This window comes from Chiloscyllium punctatum, chromosome 26 (genome assembly GCF_047496795.1).
Source record: "Chiloscyllium punctatum isolate Juve2018m chromosome 26, sChiPun1.3, whole genome shotgun sequence".
Classification (NCBI taxonomy): domain Eukaryota; kingdom Metazoa; phylum Chordata; class Chondrichthyes; order Orectolobiformes; family Hemiscylliidae; genus Chiloscyllium; species Chiloscyllium punctatum.
The window spans coordinates 29,929,597-29,953,408 of record NC_092764.1 but is presented as its reverse complement, the minus strand read 5'-3'; the positions used below and the strand labels follow the sequence as shown (position 1 = coordinate 29,953,408).

Here is a 23,812-nt window from a genome sequence, read left to right as displayed (position 1 = left end):
CTGAACATAGTGTCCACGGATGTGCAGGCTAAGTGGGTTAGTCATGGGGAATGCAGGGTTACAGAGGTAGGTGGGGTGCTCTTCCGAGGGTCGGTGTGAACTTGATGGGCTGAATCCCTACACTGTAGGGATTCTAAGATGAGGGAAGCAAGATTCTAGTAGAGGGAGGAATTGATTGGTTTTGGTGAAAGAAAATGGTGCTCTAGAAATTAGTTGGGTTAATGGCTAACAAATAACCAAAGCCTGATAACCTGCACCCCAGAGTACGAGAGGAAGTTCCCTAGAAGTATTGGACCCATTGGTGGTCATCTTCCAAAATTCTCCAGGGTCTGGATAAGTTCCTATAGATTGGAAGGTGACAAACGTAGCTCCATGATTTAAAAAATGAGAGAGAAAAAAATACAATTACAGACCAGTTAGCCTAACATCAGTAGTTTGGGAAATGCTCGCGCTTAATATAAAAGATATGCTAGCAAAATATAGCAAAGCTTTTAGAAAGATAGTTCAAGCACTTTTTAGGTAGTTCAAAGGAGTTGAGACTGGCTAAGAAGCAAGTCTTTATTCTTCTAGAAAAGGAGATGGTTTCAAGTAGATAAAGGATTGAGTTCCCTCAGTGAATGGATGTAATTTGCAAAACTTGCAAACCAAGAGCTATCTGTTACAGTTTTGCAGATTATAAAAGACAGAGGAAGTCTAAACTTTCAGCTGTATGAGTGGACAAGGAAAAAGCTTACATAACCAAAACTGAAAAGATGCAGTTAAGAGGATAAAAACGTCTGTCAGAGTTCTCAATATAATTTTATCAAACCTATCTCAAAAGAGGAGTCCTATATTTTTAAGGACAATAGGTAACATTTATGAACGGATGTTTTGGGGAGAATGTTGGCTAATCAAGTGCAACTAGTAATGCATTACACATAAATAATTTTTCCTGCTTTGTACTAAAGACTGCCTTTAGGAGTTGGAGAGAAATTTAGCAATTTGGGAAATTTGAGAAAAGTCATTTTCTTCCCTTTTTTGGTTGCTTTTCCCCAGGATCTAACATTAAGTATTGACAGTGTAACCTGATTATATGAACAATTTTAAAGCAAAGATTAGGTGAGGGACATCACATTTGACAGTATTGCAGTGAAGGCACTTTCTCTTTAGTGCAGTAGATCTAGTTTTGAAGTATAACTGAATTCAAAGTAGTTTATTACAAGGAATTCTAATTATCAAATTGTCCTAGATAGTATAGCTCCAGTTAACAGATGTATATGATTACTATGTAGTCAATTGCTATTCATCACCCTCTATGGGGGTGTGGGGAGAGCGACAGAGACAAAAAGAAAGAAGGAAAGAAGGAACCTATGTGTATGAGGGTGGTGTTAATGTGTATGAGTTTGGTGTTTGTGTCTGTGAAATGCAAGTGTGTTCTTGTGGGGTGTTTGGTGAATGAAGGGGAGATGAAAAAAGCTTTCATTTCTATAGGTCTATTATTTAATGATAACGTTTGTTACAACAGAAGTTACATCACCAATTAATAGGAGGCACAGGTTATGTTAGGAAAAAAATCCATCAAAAGAATTGCTTATGAGGTATGTTATAAACTGGAACACTTGTTTAAGTAAGTCAGTTTATATGTATTTGAAACATTAGTTACACGAGTGAGATTCCATAATACAGGTGAGAAGTCTCTTGATTTTATTCTTCTAAATGTCAGGTCATTTTAACCTTTATCTTCAAGACAACATGCTGCTGCCCATAATAGCAAATGTTTAATAAATGAAATAGAAAAGAAAGAAGTCTATGTCTGAATACTCCTTTCACTTTTAAAGAAAATAAAATACAAATTTCATTTATATTCTGCATGTGCTTTTTATCAGAATACTACCGTAAAACTCAATTAAAATTTCGTAAAAAAGCTATACCAACCCATTGCTTCCCCTTGCGTTGTTTTTGCCTTCTGAGATGAGTTGAGAAAGTACATAGTGGGGTCCTTTTGCACTGTCTGCATCAAATACATCCATATTCGACCCTTCATCATCCACACGTACAAAGCCTGGTCGTTGTTTAGGTGAACGTTTCCGTGACTTCCGTGGCACTGTTGTGTTGTCATTGTACGAACTGGAACTCATAATGCTGAAATTAGAGCCTGATTCTTCCATCCAAATATTGCTGCTCTGCTCAGAGTCACCTCCATCATCCTGACAAGACATCCGGCTGTCATCCAGCAAGTCTTCAGGTGGTGGAGAGATGTTGAGGACTGTCCTCCTTTTGGGCATGGACTGCAGCTGTGGGGCATTACTTAACTGATTTTCATAGCTCAGTAATTCACTTACCCCATGGCCACTTACCCCCTGTTCTGGAGTGCAGCTATCTACTTGCATAGATGTGTTGTCAGTTACTGAGGTAGAATGCATGCTAGGATTGGAAGATGGGGTGAAGGTGCTGCTTTGACCACCGCTGGAGGAGACATCTGTGGTATGTACAATCCAAATGTAAATACACAAATTCAACGTGAGTTAGCTAGCAATGTCCAATTGTGTTCTGTTTAATTGTTCACAAAGCATTAACTCAATAATTCATAAAATTCCAAAATGTGAGAAGCAGCAAATGACACTGGAAGGTTTTTTTTTTAAATGGGAGTCAGTGTATATCCAATATTCTTCAAGATTCCAATCAGGGTCAGGACAAAATAAGATAAACCTTGGTACATTATAAGTCAATTTGGGTTGCTCATCGTCAAATAATTGAAAATAATCTTCAGAAATCAGTAACAAAGAACTGTTGCAAAGACACCCTGCTTGGCAGGCAAATTCCTGTAACTAAAATGAAAAATGTAAGCTAAACTTAAAAACATAACTACTTTCCATTCATAAAAGAAATTACAAAAAATATAAATAGGCATGAATCTGATGAATGAGTATGTGAGAAACAAAATGGGACCGCTGTTGCATACGCTTCTCTTCTTCAAGATGAACTCTTGTGGGCAAAAAAAAAAGAAATTCTTTTGACACCATCTGTACAGTTGGCCAAAACAGTAATTGGTACAATTGAGATCAAAAACAGAAATGACTAATCAAGGAAGTAATTAATAATAAATGGAAAATTGAAAGTGCTAGATGTCTTTATTTCATCAGAATTTGAAATAAATTCCAAATCAGATATGATGGAGATAAAGTGGTCATCCATACTCTCAAGTTTGCGGTCCCTATTTATGTTGTACATAATAATTAGTTAACTTAAAAGCACAATATTAGATTGACATTAGCTGCATGAAACAGAGATACCAAACTTGTTCATAGCCTATTCCAGCCTCCTTAAACTTTAAGGTGTTTAACATATTCTGAAAACATGAAAACTGGACAAAATCTGTTTAAAATAAAAGTTTCATTATAATTTTAATAACTACTTTAAGGTTATATGTTAAAATATAACAATATTAGTTTTTTAATTCAACCCTATTTTTAATGCTTGAAATTAGTTTAAAAAATGCATAATTTGCATTTTATTAAGCGAGAGTGTGTCAAGTGTCTTGCAGTAAGTGCAATTCATTTTTAAAAACATACTCTCTTTTTGCCAGTTCTTTTTTTCTCAATTTCTCCCTTTCTTCTAGAAGCACCAACTCCTTGATGCAGTCGATAATCAGAAAATAACGGCTTCCTCTGAGCAAACTGGTTAACAAATTCTCACTGACGACCAGAGGAAGTTGCAATCCCCTAGACGAGAGTGAAACCTTATGTGGTTGAAACAACTATGAGATGCATTCAGTCCAAATAACTGATTTTCAATATCAACTGGCACTGGGTAGTACCAAGGAGGTTGCAGTTTGCTCTTGGAAGGTGCCAAGATATGTAGTGACAGATATTCAGCACAAAGATAAATTAAATAGTAATGAGTCGTCAATTATGCCAGCACCTCCAAAGCAAAAAGATCAGTAACAGGCAGAATCCCATCTTTCCAAAGGAACAAACAGTTTCAAAGCCTAAAACCCATATTATTCCCAGATAAAGAAATGTAATCAAAACATACGCTAGCTCTACAAGTTAAAAAAGCAAAGTTCACAACTTAAAATAATGGAATAGCTCAACACCATGAAATGTTCTTAAATTGATTGAAACATCAAACAAATGCACAGTAGGCTCTAAACTGAAGATCAGAATGTTTGAGAGGATGGGTGAGATTGTGAAAGGTCAACATCAGTAAACACCCAAATGTTGTCAAAGAACAATCCAAAGGTCCTGTCAAGACTGTCAAGGCATTTGAAATGCTAGGCTTTTTATCGTTTGGAAAAAAAAAGTCCAGACTGTGCATTTTAAAATAAAAATTATTACATTTATTTAAGTCTGTTAACTTAAGCCTCAATGTTTCCAGTGCTATATTAGTGATCATTGACTAATTTCACAAGAATCCAATCTCAAAGTGGCTTTCATTTCACAGCTTGATTGACAACTACAAATAATTTCAGGCTCTTTGATGAGTGACCATGAATTCCAGTGTTGGGGCTCTAAAATGAAATTATTTTAGATTTAATGGAGTTGAAGGATTGCTAAAGTAATAAATGGGGTTACAATGAATCAGAATGCTTTTTCAATATAAAGAATTTTATCCAATAAAACTTCATTTACATCATTTTTGTTAACTCCTAAAGTGTGTCAATGGTGGATCCTAGGTGAGTTGACATTGTCGGTGAAATGTAAAGAGTGAAAGCTGTGTTGACACTAAATTGCCATCAAGCCAAAAAAGGGTCATGGAAGGTGGTGAAATGTCATAGGTTGGCACAGTGAGTAAAAAGGGAGTTTTTACAGCATAAGAGGTGGTCTTTTGGCCTATCGTATCCACGCCGGTCATCAAGTAATTATGTATTCTAATCCATTTTTCAGCACTTAGCACATCTAATACTTCTTCAATGTCTTAAGGGTTACCACTGCAACCATCCTTTTAAGTAGCGAGTTCCAGCTACCCACTAAGTACCCAAATAATTTCCCCAAACTCCCTCTAAACCTCCTGCTCCTTTTCTTATGGCAAATTGGTGGGAGGGGTTGAAGGGGGTGCAGATTGGTGAGCCTCTACTTTGTTTTAGTTTTTATTATATCATAATAGGGAATTGAAATCAACTTTACAGCTGAGCCACATCCACACCTGTCTGCCACGCAATGGTTTCAGGCTGCTTTTCCTGAGGTCTGTTTGTAAGGCTGTGAAATATTCCATGTCTGCACTCCACACCAGGGCATGAAAATCCAGGCCCTTAAGTCACAATTAATTTTCAACAGCAAATTTAAATTGAATGCATGTCAATCTATGTCTCAATTCCACATTCCATAGTTTTATAGAGACAAAGATGTTACTAGCAGAGTCGTAATTGCTTGAAATGTGTATTTTAGACATCTGGGGTGATTAAAACAACAATTTAGTTAAACGGACACAGAAATCACTGAAGTTTTGCTCTATATTTTATGATGTCTTCTGAATCACATTCAGTACTGTTGTTTCATATTTCGCAAAGCTACCCACCATCTTATTTTATCAAGACACTAAATTAACTAGATTCTACTGCATTATTTTTTCAAAACCTAAGAATTAGTAGAAACAGCTTATTTTACAAAGAACCAGAATAATTTTCCCTCAATTATTAGAAGCACAGGCACAAACGTGTGACAATTCCTTTAAAAATTAGCCAATTCCAAATAGGTTTAGATTAGATTACTTACAGTGTGGAAACAGGCCCTTCGGCCCAACAAGTCCACACCGCCCCGCCGAAGCGTAACCCACCCATACCCCTACATCTATATCTACCCCTTACCTAACACTACGGGCAATTTAGTTAGGTTTCAAGTAATGTTAAACTGTTGAGCTAACATTAAACTATCTTCTCCATGTAGCGCCCTTAGCAATTTCTACCATCCCCAGGATAGTTCTCTCATTAAACACATCTTTGTCTCCTTTCAACATTCAAAACAAATCATCTTCTCCATGATCATTTCATGATTATCCCAACAACTGCTGTCTTTCCATAGCACCTTTCTGTGGAAGAACAGGAGATATGATAACTGCCTTTTATTGCTCCCTTTCCACTATCTGGAGCCCAAACACACTTTCCAGGGGAAACAGAAATTTACTTGCACTTGTTTTAATTTAGTAAACTGAATTTGCTATTCTGATAAGGTTTCCACTAAACTGGGAAACTTCACGCTCCTTTGCTGACAGCTAAACCAAAGTTAAGACCATAAGATAGAAAAACAGAAGCAGGCTATTCAGCTTATAAGAGTCTACTCCACCATTCAGCAGGATCATAACTGAGCTGATTATCCTCACCTCCCTGCCTTTTCCTCACAAACCTTCATTCCCCTATTGATTAAAACTCTGTATACCTAATGATCCAGCCTATATGGGTCCCTGTGCTAAATAATTCACAGATTTACTATCCTCCAAAGAAAGAGCTTGCCATTTCAGTGTTAAATAGGCAACTCCCTACCCTGAGATTATGTCCTTTGTTCCTAGACTCTCACAGGGGAAAACAACTTTTCTGTAGTTACCCTGTCAAATCTCCAAAGAATTTTGTATGATTCAATAAGGTCTCTAGTTCTGAATAAGAGCCATACCAGATTTGAAAGGTTAATGTTGTTGCTCTCTGCACAGATGCTGCCTAACCTAAATTTCTTTAGCATTCTCTGAAATTGTTCCATTAGCCTTCCCTGTTACCTGCTGAACATATCAGTTAGCGCAAAGACTCTGAAAGTCCATTGTATTATAACTTCCTGCAGTCCTTCTCTATTTCGCCACATTATACTCTATCTGCCAAGTTTTTGCGCACTGTTACTCAATCTATATCTTTCTGTGGACTACATGTTATCCCCACTACTTGCCTTCCCTATTTATGGGTCAATCACAAATTTGTTTGTAGTACCTTCACTTTTCCCATCCACTTCATTAATATATATGGTAAAGAATTGTGGCACTAACACTGATCTGTGGCATTCCACAAATAACCGGTTGCCAACATGAAAATGCTCCACTTTTATGAAGAATTCTCTGTCTTCTATTATGTAGTCATGCTGGAAAATCATCCAACACCAGGTTATGGTCCTGATTTGGAGATGCCGGTGTTGTCCAACAGGTTTATTTGGGAATACAAGCTTTCACTGCGCTGCTCCTTCGTCAGGTAGCTAGTTAGTTAGCCAATCCCTTATCCATGCTAATATATTATCTCCAACACCATGGACCCTCATCTCATTGAGTCGCTTAACATGTGTAGCTTATCAAATCCCTCTAGAAATCCAAGTATAGCACATCTACTGCTTCCTCTTTATCTACCCTGTTTCTATCTAGAGTCATACCTCAAAAAATTTAAAGAAATTTGTCAGGCATTATTTTCCCTTCATAATGCCTGCTGAATCTGCTTGATCACACGTATTTCTAAATGCTCTGCTTGGATATCCCTCAGAATAGACTAATTTTCCCAATAAAACCAACTGGCTTATAGTTACAAAACTCAGCAGGTCTACCAGCATCTGTCGAGTGGATAAACAGTGGAACTGGAAAAAGCACAGCTACAACAGAGGAGAAGGGGAGTCAACGTTTCAGGTCGGAACCTTTCATCAGAACTGATTAAAGATTCCAACCTGAAATGCTGACTCTCCTTCCCCTCTGGTGCTGCTTGACCAGCTGCACTTTATTCGCTCGGTCTCTCCAACATCTGCAATTCTCACTACCTCCTAAAAACTGTGGAGAGAAAGATGAATTAACATTTTGGATAGAGTGTTCGGAAGGAGGTCACGAACCAGAAATGTTAACACTGTCTTCTTTCCACAGATGTTGGCAGAGGTGCTGAGTTTTTTTTTAAATTTGTTTCTGATTTCCAGCATCAGTTTTTTTTAAGCCTTTAGATACCAGCGTTTGTCTTATTTACTTTTTAAATAAGGGTGGGCATTGGCAGGTTTCGGATCCTTGAGACATTTCCAGTATGAAGACATTGTTTACTTGAACTTTAGTAAAACCTTTGACAACATTCCGCATGGTGGCCTAATTAGTAGTTAGATCTGGGCCCACTTTTGTTTGTTATGTATTTAAATGATTTAGATGAGAATATAGAAAGCACAGTTAGAAGTACATTTACCAATGACATCAAGATTGATTGGTATAATGGACAATAAAGGACATTATCCAAGATTATGAAGAAATCTTAATTGATTGGGTCAATGGGCTGAAGAGTGGCAGATGTAGTTCAATTTGGATAATTGCAAGGTTTTGCAGTTTGATAAAACAAACAAAGGCAAGAATTATACAATTAAAAGTGGGGCTTTGGGTAGTGTTGCAGAACAGAGAGACCGAGGGTTTCAGGTACATAATTCTTTGAAATTTGCATGACATACAGATAGGGTAATTACGAAGGCATTTAGCACATTTACCTTCATTGCTCAGGCCTTTGAGTACAGGAGTTATGATGTTATGTCAAGGTAGTACAGGATATTGGTGAGGCCTCTTCGGGGGTAGTGTGTCCAGCTTGGGTCTCCCGGTTATAGGAATATTATTATTAAGTTGGACTTGTTCAGAAGAGATTTACCAGGATGTTGCTCGGAATGGAGGGTTTGAGTTATAAGGAGAGGCTGGATAGGTTAGGATAGTTAGCACTGGAGCATAGGACATTGAGAGGTGACCTTACAGAAATTTATAACATCATGAGGGGTACAGATAAAGTTGAATGGCATGCATCTTTTCCCTAAGCAAAGAGATTTCAAGACTAGGGGGCATATTTTTAAGGTAAGAGAAGAACGATATATAAAAAAAAGACACATGGGGCAATTTTTCTCTTTACACAGAGAATGGTTTATGTGTGGAATGAACTTCCAGAGGAAGTGGTGAATGCAGGTAGAGTTACAATGTTTAAAAGATATTTAGATAAGTACATGAATAAGAAATGTTTGGACGGATATGGAAAATGGGACTAGTTTAGTTTGGGATTATGGTCAGAATAGACTGGTTAGACCGAAAGGTCTGTTTCCATGCTGTATGACTCTATGAAATGATTCTACCTGAGGATTCTTAGAAGATTCCTGCCAGCGCATCCATGATCTATGCAGTACTTCTTTTAACATCCTACGAGGCATCCCATTAACTCAAAAGGGATACTGTGGCTTTAGCCTCATTAGTTTCGCTTTTACTTTTTAAAATAGTTATTACATTTATTCCCTCTCCTCCTTTTAATAGAACAAACATACAACATTGAACAATACAGCACAGTACAGACCCTCAGCCCTGGATGTTGCGCCAACCTTTTAACCTACTGTAAGATCAAACTAACTAACACACCCTTCATTTTACTATTATCTGTGTGCCCATCCAAGTATTGTTTACATGTCCCTTGTGTATCTGACTCTACTACCACTGCTGGCAGTGCATTTCATACACCCACCACACTCTAAAGAACCTACCTCAGTCATCTCCTCTCAATCTTCTTCCAATCACCTGAAAAGTTGTGCCTCCTCATGACAGCCATTTCTGTCCTAGGAAAAAGTCTCTGGCTATCCACATCGCTGTGCATAGCTGTACACCTCCAACAAGTCACCTCTCATTCTTCTTCACTCCAATAAGAAAAGCTCTAGCTCCCTCAACTTTCCTTCATAAGACCTGCCCTCCAGTCCAAGCAGCACCCTGGTAAATCTCCTATGGACCCGCTCTAGAGCTTTCACATCCTTCCTATAATGAGGCGACCAGAATTGAACACAATATTCCAAATATGGTCTAATCAGGGCTTTACACTGCTTCAGCATAACCTTAACTATTTTTGCCTTTGATTATTTAGTAATTTTGGAATGCTATTAGCATCCTCTATTGCGAAGACTGATGGCAAGCATCTGTTCAACTACTCCGCCATTCACTGGTTTCCAATTATTATTTCCCTAACCCTCATTTCTCTAAGGGGCCTATGTTCACTTTGACGGCTCTATTCCTTTGTATATATTTTAGGTAACTCATGCTGCCCATCTTGTATGACTTGCAAGTTTACCCTCCAAACTTATTTCCTCTTGATCATTTTTTTTTGGTCATTTGTTGAATTCTAAAACTTTTCCAATCTTCTGGCTTACCACTTTGCCACGTTGTATTTTTTTTCTTTTAATTTGATGCTATGCCTAATTTCTCATGGTTGGTTCAACCCGACAGTTGGATAAAGTATTGTATCATTTTAGTTCTCTATCCAACTCCATCCTTGGTTTCTTACAGTTTCCCAATAAAATTCAATGTAAGCTGAGGTACAACATCTTGCCTTTTATTTAACTACTGTATAGCCTTCTGTGTTCAGTCAGATCACAAGCTTTACCTAATTTTTCAGGTAACAACTGATGGTAATGACAATCTTTTACAACTCAGTTTTTTTTCCATTAAACTTGCCCCATTACCAATTATTTCCACCATCATCCCTTTAGTCACTTAATCTCTACTGTGTTCTAAACTATCACAGAACTTCCACTTTGTTCTCCCTCACTCACTTTCCCTCTATTTATTTAAAATATATAATATCTCTAACTTCTTCCTGTTATAGAATCATAGAATCATAGAAATGTACAGGACAGAAATAGACCCTTTGGTTCAACTCATCCATGCTGACCAGATATCCCAACCCAATCTAGTCCCACCTGCCAGAACCTGGCCCATGTCCCCCCAAACCCTTCCTATTCATATACCCATCCAGGTGCCTTTTAAATGTTGCAATTGTACTAGCCTCCACCACTTCTCTGGCAGCTCATTCCATACACATCCCACCTTTTATATCTTTCCACTCTCACCCTAAACATATGCCCTCCAGTTCTGGACTCCCTCACCCCAGGGAAAAGACTTTGTCTATTTATCGTACCTTTGCCTCATGATTTTATAAACCTCTATAAAGGTCACCCCTCAGCCTCCGACGCTCCGGGTAAAAGAGCCCCAGCCTATTCAACCTCTTCTGATAGCTCAAATCCTTCAACCCTAGCAACACCCTTGCAAGTCCTTTCTGAACCCTTTCAAAGTTTCACAACATCTTTCCGATAGGAAGGAGACCAGAATTGCATGCAATATTCCAATGTCCTGTACAGCCACAACATGATCTCCCAACTCCTGTACTCAATACTCTGACCAATAAAGGAAAGCATACCAAAAGCCTTCTTCACTATCCTAGCTACCTGCGACTCCACTTTCAAACAGCTATGAACCTGCACTTCAAGGTCTCTTTGTTCAGCAATACTCCCTAGGACCTTACCATTAAGGTGTATAAGTCCTGCTAACATTTGCTTTCCCAAAATGCAGCACCTCGCAATTATCTGAATTAAACTCCGTCTGCCACTTCTCAGCCCATTGGCCCATCTGATCAAGATCCTGTTGTAATCTGAGGTAACCTTCTTCACTGTCCACTACACCTCCAATTTTGGTGTCATCTGCAAACTTACTAACTGTACCTCTTATGCTCACATCCAAATCATTTGTGTAAATGACATAAAATAGTGGACCCAGCACCGATCCTTGTGGCACTCCACTGGGCACAGGCCTCTAATCTGAAAAACAACCCTCCATCTTTGTCTTCTACCTTTGAGCCAGTTCTGTATCCAAATGGCTAGTTCTCCCTATATTCCATGAGATCTACCCTTGCTAATCAGTCTCCCATGGGAAACCTTGTTGAACACCTTACTGAAGTCCATGTAGATTACATCTACTGCTCTGCCCTCATCAATCCTCTTCATTACTTCCTCAAAAGAAATCAATCAAGTTTGTGTGAGACATGATTTCCCACACACAAAGCCATGTTGACTATCCCTAATCAGTCCTTGCCTTTCCAAATACACGTACATCCTGTCCCTTACGATTTTCTCCAATAACTTGCTTCCTCAAAAGAATTCTATTAAGATGGTAAGACATGACCTTCCCTGTACAAAACCATGTTACATATCACTGACAAGCCCATTTTCTCCCAAAGTAAATAGATCCCATCCCTTAGTATCTTCCCCAGCAGCTTCCCTCACACTGACGTCAGGCTCACCAGTCTATAATTACCTGAATTATCCTTGCTACCTTTCTTAAACAAGGGAACATTAGCAATTCTCCAGTACTGCGGGATCTCATCCATGTTCAAGGATGCTGCAAAGATATCTATAAAGGCTCCAACTATTTCCTCTCTCCCATCCCTGAGTAAGCTGGGATAGATCTCATCCGGACCTGGGGACTTGTCCAATTTAACGACTTTTAGAATCCCTCTTTAAGCCGACTTGACCTGGAGTAATCAAACATCTATCCCTAACCTCAACACCCATCACATCCCTCTCATTGGTGAATACCAATGCAAAGCATTCATTAAGAATCAAGTTAGTTGCTTGGGTTTTGGAAAATTAAAATCAATTAGATTCAGGGAAGAATCCAATGGACTGGAAAACAGCCCTGTAACTCCTTTACACTAAAAAGCACAGAAAGCCAGACACTACACATCAATTAGCTTAACATCTGACATAAGGAAACCGTAAGAAGATATTATCAAAGATGTTAAAACAGGGTACTTGGGTAAATTCAAGGTGGTCAGATAGAGGTAACAGTTTTCTCAAAAGGAAATCACTTAACTAATTTAGAGTTCTTAGAGGAATGGTAGATGCAGGTACATTTAAGATACATTTGGACATGTGCATGAATAGGAAAGGTTTACAGGGATATGGGGCAAACACAGCTAAGAGTCAACATGGACAAATTAAACCGAAGGACTCTTTCCATTTTGTCTGACGATAACAGTGAGGATCAGCCATGATCAAACTGAACGGTGAAGATAACTCAAAAGGCCCTAAAGACCTACTCCTGCTCCTAGTTTTTACATTTCTCTGACTTGTTTAATTGAAGTTCAAAGTTTTGCTTTTTTATCTGACACTCCATGCCGATCACACTACACAAAGTTCATTATTAACCTTTGGATTCTAAAATGTGAAAATATACAGTAATAGAAAGCTTTTTAATACCAGCCTCAAATGAATATTGTAACTTCATGTTACAGCTATTGACTTGTTGAAATTTTTTTTAAAAATAATTGCGGATCAAGCATAATATAGACCAGGTTCAATGATAATTAGCAGGGTTGACAAACAGCACTGCAATTCTCCAATAGTTTTCAGTTTCAACAATTTGAACCACCTCCAAATTCTGTGGAAGCTCTGGTCAGAGCTTTGACAACAGAAATTGTTGACATTTGTCAATCTTAATGCTGTTAAGGCTGTTATTTGTTAAGGCTGTTAATCTGCCACTTCTCAGCCCAGCTCTGCATCCTGTCAATGTCTTGTTGTAGCCTGTAACAGCCCTTGACCTTACCTACAACAACACGGACCTTTGTGTCATCAGCAAACTCACTATCCCGCCCTTCCACTTCCTAATCAAAATCATTTATAAAAACTACAAAGTGCAAAGGCACAAGAACATATCCCTGCAAGACACCACTAGTCACCAACTTCCAGGCAGAATACTCTTCATCCACTACTTTTTGCTGTCTTCTTTCAGCCAGCCAATTCTGTATTCAGACAGCCAAATTTCCCTGTATCCCATATTTCCTAACTTGCTGAATGAGCCTACCGTGGGGAACCTTACCAAATGCCTTACTGAAATCCATATACACCACATCCACTACTCAATCTTCGTCAAAAATGTCTTGTTACATCCTCAAAATAACTCAATAAGGCTTGTGAGGCATAACCTGCCCCTCACAAAGCTATGCTATTTTTAAATCAAACGGTTTTTCAAAATAGTCATAAATCCGCTCTCTCAGAATCCCTTCCAGTATCTTGCTTACCATAGTAAGATGACAGGTGATTCATTTGAAGTATTAACACACACTCTGTGCAAATGCTACTAATGAAACAGAGAATAAAATGGCAATATTGCAATAGCATATATGGAAAATTCAGGAAATAACGTTTCTATTGTAGAAAATAACTTTTGCATGTAAGCAACAGTACTCGACAACAACAACTTGGACTTGTTTCAAAATCTTGGAGGAATTAAATAATTATGTAATTTCATATAATTTACTTTGAGAGGAACATATCATTGTGATTCTATCTAAATTTAATAGAGGAAATATTAAAAGCCATTTGTTCCTTCTTCTACAGTTTAATTACCCAAAATTATGAGTGGAATAACACTGATATCACAAAATATAAATAAATATAATAAAGAATTATGAAATAAATTTAAAATTAAGAAACTACACTATAGTTACACTATACTACTATGTACATTTTCCCAATTTTTTCACCTACTCTCTAGGAGTGCTGCCTCTTAACATGTGTAGATCACCTGGTCCCAAGCAGTCAACTTGGCAATGGAGAGAAACCATAATAAAGCTTGCTCAGTCCTTTCCCATCACAACATGCACACTTTGCAAAATAGTCAATGAATACTTATCTCGACTGGAATCCAGGGGGGATTTTCCACCTAAACTAGGGATACTATTATAGTTCATAAAACATGTCTCAAAGGATAAATACCAGATGGTCCCAGGTTTTATGTACATAGCAGCTGCATTTATCAACTAAGACAATAACATCTTTCAATGATTAAAAAAAAATCAAACTTAACCTACCATCTTTCAATCATTTTAGCAACATTACTTTATCAACATGGTTAAAAATCATACAACACCAGGTTATAGTCTAACAGGTTTATTTGGAAGCACTAGCCTTCGGAGCACTGCTCCTTCATCAGGTAGGCCTGATGAAGGAGCAGTGCTCAGAAAGCTAGTGCTTCCAAATAAACCTGTTGGACGATAACCTGGTGTTGAGTGATTTTTAACTTTGTCCATTCCGTCCAACACCGGCTCCTCAACCTCATGGTTTATGAATATGGGCTAATCTATTTCACAGAGACTGCAATATTTCATGCAACATAACCCACCCATCTCCCAAATCTGATGACAGATTACCATCTCTAGATACTTCACAGCTGAATCTATTCAGCTGGACTACAATTCCCCTACTCCTTCCACTCTAATCACTGTCCTACAAAATGGTCCACTGTCTTTAACTTTGAGCGTTCTACTACCCCAACCGCAGCACAAAATTCCGATCCAAAATTAGACTGTGCTCATCTCCTCCTCCTTCCTGGTCTTTGGGCCATGTTTTTGCCTGAACTTTGTCACTCACTCTTTGCGTTTAAATATTTCATATTTTCATAGAGGCTTTTGCTATCAATTTCTATGTTTTACACTAGTTTTCCATCATCACTAACTTTTTTTTTAAAAAATCAGATTTTTACTAACCTTTACTTGATTTTTAAAAATTCTCCAACCCATCAGCCTGCCACGCATCTTTCCAATATGATAAGCCTTAATTTTTGTCTAAACTTTGTCTTCAATGTACTTACTTAGCAATGGATGACTTTTTCTGCCTCCTGTGATCTTTATTCCTTGTCAGAAATATTTCAGGTCGGAGCAACAGAGCAGCTCCTTAAACATCCGCCATTCCTCATCAACTGTCCCCCCTTTCAGTCTTCCTGTCCTGTCTACCAAGGGTCATATCCATCCTTATGCCTACATAATTACTTTTGCTTGACTCCAGAACACTAGTATAGGACTCTAGTTTTTTGGTCTCTAACTGAATTTGATATTCTAGCATGCTATGATCACTTCCCTACAGACACCTTTACCAGGAGGTCATTATTAATCCAATAATGATAACAGCCAAGTGGACTTCTTAGAACAAGAGTTCTCCGATTGAGACTTGTTAATCTGGTCTAATCAGGGAGCCCTGGCTAAGTGATATAAACAGGAGTGTCCCCTGCCCTCCCCTTCACTGTTTGATCACACAGCATTGCCTTTTGTGAAGGGCACTGCTTGTCACTGGCCACTCGGGTGTTTTCCTTTCTTCCTGGTGGTGGAAACTGAATAAAGATTCGTACACCTTGTATCTCTCACTGTGTCTCACACCTGCAAGAGAAAAAAGAAAAAGAGAAAAAAAAAAGAAAAAAAATAAACAGGAGTGTCTACCCCTGCCCGGATGGAATTTCACATTGGCCCCAAGGTCCTGTACTTCCCGCAGGAGCCTGTGCCCCACAACCTGAGCTGCCTCCGGAATTTTAATTTTGTTCCTTTTAAGGACGTAAAAAGGCTGGCCCTGTATCGACTGCTGCTGTACATCATCCACCTCTTCTCTCTCAGCCACCGTCCGGACACACCTTGGCGTGCCCATTTGCCACCGGGCAGTGGGGATCCCCAGTGGAGGGCTCTCTATGTGGGAGTCCTCCCCCTTTCTCTCGGGGATCTGGGGTGGAGGGTGCTGCACGCAGCATTCCCCTACAACCGCAGATTGCAGTGGTTCATGGACTCCCAGCCCAACTGCTTGTTCTGTGGTGCTCTGGAGTCCGTGGACCATGTATATATTGGGTGTGGGCATTTGCACTCCTTTTTGATTTTCTTAAAAACCTCCTCCTCTGCTTTTGGTTGCACTTCAGTCCCACGCTCCTGATATTTGGGTACCCGGTACGGAGGAGGGAGGGCAAGACCTGGGCCTGGCCAAACTGGCCATAAACAGGTCCAGGCAGCGGGCCGTGGAGGGTGGCGTTAGGGCTGACTGCCTGACCCTCTTCCATTAGAGCCCAGGTGTCTCTGGACAAGGAGCACGCGGTGTCCACCAATACCCTGGAGTTGTTCAGGGATCGGTGGGTGCCGCAGGGAGTGGAGTGCATTATTTTCCCATCCAAGTCTATTTTGATTTAATCCCTGCCCTCCCCTTCACTGTTTGATCACACAGCATTGCTCTTTGATGTGAAGGGCACTGCTTGTCACTGGCCACTCGGGTGTTTCCTTTCTTCCTGGTGGTGGAAATTTGAATAAAGATTTGTGCACCTTGTGTCTTTCACTGTGTCTCACACCTGCGCGCGCACACAACATGGGTGTGCTGGGGTAAAAATAAGCACTACCACAGTTAGGCGGTACTGTGGGGGTAAAAGGAAAAAAGAATAAACAGGAGTGTCAGAAGTACTGATGAAGAAAAAAAACAAACAGGAAAAAAAAAGAAAAAAAAAGGAGTGTCAGCTGGATCTGAGGAAGCTGGATCATTGTAAAGTACTTAGTATAAATAACAGGTTATTTGGTGGCAGGATACTCACTATTTTAAATCCCACCTCATTACACAATACCATATCCAGAATAGCCAGCAGCCAGGTTGATTCCACAATATATGTTTCTCTAAGAAATAATCTCTACCTTATTCAGTGAACTCTCCTTCAAGGTTAAACTTACCAATTTGATTGAGCTGGTTGATATGCCTATTAAAATTACCTTTCTTGCAAGCCCCTAGTATTTCCAGCTTTATACTGTTTCGCTCTGTGGAACTACTACCTGCAGACCTATAGATTACTCCCTTCTTCAGGAATGAGGCCTCATTCCTGAACAAGGGCTCATGCCCGAAACTTCGATTCTCCTGCTCCTTGGATGCTGCCTGACCTGCTGCGCTTTTCCAGCAACACATTTTCAGCTCTGATCTCCAGCATCTGCAGTCCTCACTTTCTCCTTATAGATTACTCCCACCAGGGACTTCTTTCCCTTGCTATTTCTTATTTCAACCCAGACAGAGTCTACATTTTGATCTCCAGTGCTGCTATCATTTCTCATTGCAGCACCGATTTCTTCCTTCACTAACAAAGCCACATCACCTCCTTTTCTTTCCAGATTATGAGTATCCTTGATATTCAATTCCCAATCTGGCCTCCCTAAAATCACATCTCAGTAATCACTACCAAATAATACCCATTTGTCTTGACTTGTGTTGCTAACTCATCATTTTATTCTAAATGCTTTGCGTATTCAGATACAAAGCTTTTAAGATTGGTTTTTCATTAAATTTCCCTATTCTTCTACGTTACCACTGTGGAATGACGATCATACCAGACAAAAGGAAGGGGCAGAATGTAACAATTAGCATCATCACTAAACTACATTCCTGCCTCTCCTTTAACTTTGACTTTTTAATTTCCTACGCAACTGAATCTAGCCCCCACTTGCATTATTTCATTTAATACTCCATCCACAACCCAGTTGTGAGATTGACCAGGAAATCTAGTCCTGGCATGATACAGAGGGAGTTTGCCTGTTTGGAAAAGCTCAGTCCTTCTCCAGAACTGGTACCAATGCCCCATGAATTCAAACCCACTTCTCCCACATCAATCTTTGAGCTATGCATTTACATCTTTAACCTACAAATGGGAATAGGCCATTCAGCCCCTCGAGCCTTTTAAGACCATAAGACATAGGAGCGGAAGTAAGGCCATTCGGCCCATCGAGTCCACTCCGCCATTTAATCATGGCTGATGGGCATTTCAACTCCACTTACCCACATTCTCCCCGTAGCCCTTAATTCCTTGTGACATCAAGAATTTATCAATCTCTGCTCTGAAGACCTTTAGCGTCCCGGCCTCTACTGCACTCCACGGCAATGAATTCCACAGGCCCACCACTCTCTGGCTGAAGTAATGTCTCTGCATTTCGGTTCTGAATTTACCCCCTCAGGTCCTAGTCTTCCCGCCTAACGGAAACAATTTCTTAGCATCCACCCTTTCCAAGCCATGTATTATCTTGTAAGTTTCTATTAGATCTCCCCTTAACCTTCTAAACTCCAATGAATACAATCCCAGGATCCTCAGCCGTTCCTCGTATGTTCGACCTACCATTCCAGGGATCATCCATGTGACTCTCCGCTGGACACGCTCCAGTGCCAGTATGTCCCTTCTGAGGTGTGGGGACCAAAACTGGACACAGTACTCCAAATGGGGCCTAACCAGAGCTTTATAAAGTCTCAGTAGCACATCGCTGCTTTTATATTCCAACCCTCTTGAGATAATTGACAACATGGCATTCGCTTTCTTAATCACTGATTCAACCTGCATGTTTACCTTTAGAGAATCCTCGACTAGCACTCCCAGATCCCTTTGTACTTTGGCTTTATGAATTTTCTCACCGTTTAGAAAGTAGTCAATGCTTGTATTCTTTTTTTCCAAAGTGCAAGACCTCGCATTCGCTCACATTGAATTCCATCAGCCATTTCCTGGACCACTCTCCCAAACTGTCTAGATCCTTCTGCATTCTGGATTAGTGGTGCTGGAAGAGCACAGCAGTTCAGGCAGCATCCAAATAGCTTCGAAATCCACTGCTGTGCTCTTCCAGCACCACTAATCCAGAATCTGGTTTCTCGCATCTGCAGTCATCGTTTTTACCCTTGGATCCTTCTGCAGCCTCCTCAGTACTACCTGCCTGTCCACCTAACTTTGTATCAATCATCGGCAAACTTCACAAGAATGCCCCCAGTCCTTCATCCAGATCATTAATATACAAGGTGAACAACTGCAGCCCCAACACTGAACCCTGTGGGACACCGCTCGTCACCGGCTGTCATTCCGAAAAAGAACCTCTTATCCCAACTCTCTGCCTTCTGTCAGACAGCCAATCCTCAAGCCATGCCAGTAGCTCACCTCGAACACCATGGGCCCTCACCTTGCTCAGCAGCCTCCCGTGTGGCACCTTATCAAAGGCCTTTTGGAAGTCTAGATAGACCACATCCACTGGGTTTCCTGGTCTAACCTACTTGTCACCTCTTCAAAGAATTCCAACAGGTTTGTCAGGCATGACCTCCCCTTACTAAATCCATGTTGACTTGTTCTAATCAGACCCTGCTCTTCCAAGAATTTAGAAACGTCATCCTTAACTATAGATTCTAGAATTTTACCAACAACCAAGGTTAGGCTAATTGGCCTATAATTTTCCTTTTGTCTTGATCCTTTCTTGAACAATGGGGTTACAACAGTGGTCTTCCAATCATCCGGGACTTTCCCGACTCCAGTGACTTTTGAAAGATCTCAACCAACGCCTCCGCTTTTTCCTCAGCCACCTCCCTCAGAACTCTAGGATGTAGCCCATCGGGGCCAGGAGATTTGTCAATTTAAAGACCTTTTAGCTTTTCTAGCACTCTCTCTTTTGTAATGGCAACCATACTCAACTCAGCCCCCTGACTCCCTTTAATTGTTGGGATATTACTCATGTCTTCCACTGTGAAGAATGACACAAAGTACTTTTCTGTCATTCAATGAGATAATGGCTGATCTGTGGCCAAACTCCATATACTTGCTGTTGGCCTGTATCCCTTAATACCTCTGCCTAACAAAAAATTACGCAACTCAGATTTAGAAGGTTAACAAGTGAACTACTATCAGCTGCCAGCAGTGGAACTGCTTGCCCACACAGACAACTGCAGGCAACCATGCACGAGAGTTCACTGGGGAACGCACCATACCAAGCAGTGACATCATGCACACTGTCATGTCATGCAGAAATGCAACACTGCATATGCATATGCATAGGGAAGCACATTCACTTTTGAACTGGGCTGCAGTAGTGGGGAAGAGAGTATACAGGTAGAGGGAAACCCCAGAGTGGGAAGGGAGAGGGCTCAGAAACCAGAGGGATGGGGAGGGTGACAAGGAGAACCCAAGGCCCGGCAGGTGGCAGCTCAAGGAGAGCCCAGGGACCAGAGACACTATCCGTTTGTCTCCTCTTTCCTCCAATTCTCTCCCAGATCCCAATTCATACTCGCCCTCCATCATCTTGGCTCCAGCCAAGCTCTTCTCCCTATCCCACCTAATCCTGGTTTCTTCCCCCTCTACCCATCCTGATCTCCTCTCCCCTCCCCCTAATCATCCCCAGAAATGATCTCTTCCCCATACATCAGTCACAATTCCCCCAAATCTGCGCATATTCTACTTGAAACAGTACATAGTACACACGAGTCAGTGCGAGGCCTTGTGGAAGAGAGTTCAAAATCTCAACCATCCTTCGTGTGTACAAATGCTTCCTCACATCTCTCATGTATGGTCTGAACTGAATTTTCAGACTATTATCCCTAGATCTAAAATCTCTAACCAGTGGAAATACTCTTCATCTACTGTGTATATTCCTGTTAATATCTTGAAGATTTTGATCAGCTCAATCCTTAATCTTTGTATTTTGACAGAAAGTCGGCCCAATTTGTATAATTTGTCATAACTTAGCCCCTGAAGTCCAGGTATCATTCTTGTAAACTTACAGGTAGTTCTCCTATAATGTGCGTTTCATGAATGCAATTTGACTGCAATGCGATTTGTGAACTTTTTCCAAAGCGAGCTCACATTCACTGTTGTGTTTCCATCCCCTGTATTACCAGTTGGCTGTGATTTATTCTGCTAGTGCATCTGTTGCAAAAGATTGTGTGGCTTTTTTGCTACTATCTGCAACGAAAGAAGGGAAAGCAAACATTGGAATATGTTGCTGGAAATGCTTACTGGGATCATGCATGGAGTTAGGGGTTGGGGACAGAGGAGCAGAAAGAGAAAGTGAAAGAATGTGCAAATTTGCCAATGTCTAGCGAGTGTTGGAGTGTAAGCAAGGCTTTTTGTTAAGCAGTTGCTGGCTACTTGAAGCTTTCATACACTTTACAAGAGAGGGTATAAGTGTGTGGAATGGGGGAGGTGTGAAACTAAGTACAGACCATTGGTGACCCTCATCTGTCCCCACCCCACCCGTCCCCAAGTTATGCATGATCCAAGTTCACCCAGTCTCCGTTTGAAAGGGGGAGGGGTGGAGGAGCTGAGAGTCTCAGCCCCTCATTCACTCTAAAATCCAAGAACCATCACAACCACCAGCTGTTCAGAGCATCACAGGCTTTTAGACACTTCCTCAAAAAAATGTACTTGCACCAAAAAAACTTCCAGAAGTTGCACAACGTTTAATGGCAGAGAGCCAGGTTCTGGATAAACTCCACAAAGAGCCAGGAGTACGATAATTCTTCGGAAAATTTCACTTGTAACAACTTGGCATTTCTGTAGCTGACCAGAAATGGACAGGGTCGCTAAACTGGAGTGCCTAACCCGGTTTTTCCCATAGGCCTCATTACTTTCATTGCATGATTTTCTACATGACATCGCATGGGAATGTAACTACAGGTTTACAGGAGAACTTACCTGAACATTGTACTCCAAAGGTCAATACATCTTTCTTAAAATGTGGTGCCCAGATCTGCCCAAGTGGGGTCTAACCAGAGTTTTGTACAACTGCACCATAATTTCTTGTCCTTATACTCCAGTCCTCCACATAGAAAGATCAGTATTCCATTAGATGCCTTCAGTGTTTTCTGCATTGCCTATGGCATTTTAAAGATCTATGCACTTGAACCCCCAAATTGTTTTGGACATCCACTGTATTTAAACTTTACACGATCTAGAAATTGCCCTGTTTATATTCAGCACAAAAGGATAATTTCACATTTGCTTTCTTAGAAATTCATTTGCCACAGTTTTGCCCACTAATCTAGATTACTTACAGTGTGGAAACAGGCCCTTCGGCCCAACAAGTCCACACTGACACACTGAAGCGCAACCCACCCATACCCCAACATTTACCCCTTCACCTAACACTACGGGCAAATTAGCATGGCCAATTCACCTGACCTGCACATCTTTGGACTGTGGGAGGAAACCCACGGAGACCTAGGGAGAATGTGCAAACTCCACAGTCAGTAGCCTGAGGTGGGAATTGAACCCGGGTTTCTGGTACTGTGAGGCAGCAGTGCTAAACACTGTGCCACCCAACATCCCTATCAACATCCCTTTTTAATTTTATGCTATCATCTACACTTTTTACAATGTTGCCTAATTTATTGACTCTGGCTCAGGTAGTAATCCAGACATTACCACCATTTTGCTTCTGCTTTTTAATTTTGTCTCTAGCTGCTTACATATCCTCACCAGAATCATTTTCCTCGTCCTATTCATATCGTTTGTACCGATGTGGCCAATGGCAACTGAATCTTTCTCCTCCCACTCCCAAATTCCTCTGCAGCTCCGGTAAGATATTCTTAACCCTGGCACCAGACAGATACAACAGCCTTTGAGACTCTTGATCCTGGCCACAGAGAACAGTGTTGTTACTATCTCCAATTAGAATTAAATTTATCTTTTCTCCCTGCTATTGGATGGTCCCCAGTCCCATGCTGCTATAGTCAATTATTTTATCATTCCTACAATTCATGCTCTTGTTCACACAGGGAGAAGGGATGTCAAACAGACTGGACAAGGACAAGGGCTCAGGCCCCTGCAGTACTACTTCTTGGATCCTGACCTCGCTCATAGTCATACCTCACTAACCACTGACCGAAGTAAAATAGTTAATGTAAGGGTATAACTGTCTCCTGAAACATAGCCTCCAGGTAACTCTCCACCACCCTGATGTACCAATGTCCAGCTCATCAACTCTAAGCTGAAGTTCCTAAAACAACCAAAACTTGCTTCAGATGCGGTCAGAATGAACCACAAGTGGGTCCACCAGCTCCCATACCATGCAGATACAATAAGTTTCCTGGCCCTACATCTCTATTTACACAGTTCCTAATTTATGTTGTTTTAAAACTGTGAAATATTTCTGTTTAACTTCCATTTGAAAGCAAAATGAAAAGATATTCAAATTATCAAGCAACTCACTTACAGTTTTCCAGTGATGTCACTTTCTTTTATGCTGGGCGCCCAATCCTGGGCCTCAATTTATCCTATTGAAATCCTTACAAGTTATGAACCCAAAACCAAAGCAAAAAAACCTCTTCCACGCTGCACTGAATTCCCAAGGTGCTCCATAAACTCAAAGACACACCCACTTAGGCTGTGCCTCACTCTAGATGCGTCCTCTCCCAACTGCTCATGCAAAGCTTATTGATGGTGTGCTATCAACAGTCCCACTTTTTAAAAGAGTTGAGGTGATTGGAAATGACTCACACTCATTAAGCTTCAGCAGTCAACAACTTCTTTTCAGGCCCTATTC

General features: G+C 40.5%; 1 protein-coding gene across 3 annotated transcripts in view; it reads right to left on the bottom strand.

The window, feature by feature from the left end:
• The window catches only part of nfat5b (nuclear factor of activated T cells 5b), a 228,494-nt gene that overhangs the window by 97,434 nt on the left and 107,248 nt on the right, over positions 1–23,812 (bottom strand). For 2 of the 3 annotated variants that reach the window (XM_072596003.1, XM_072596004.1), the window contains one exon: positions 1,915–2,458. In XM_072596003.1, coding sequence (XP_072452104.1) covers positions 1,915–2,458 — 544 coding nt within the window. Of the gene's footprint in view, positions 1–1,914; positions 2,459–15,792; positions 15,904–23,812 lie in introns of those variants that run through there. The other variant, XM_072596005.1, reaches the window with a different exon arrangement.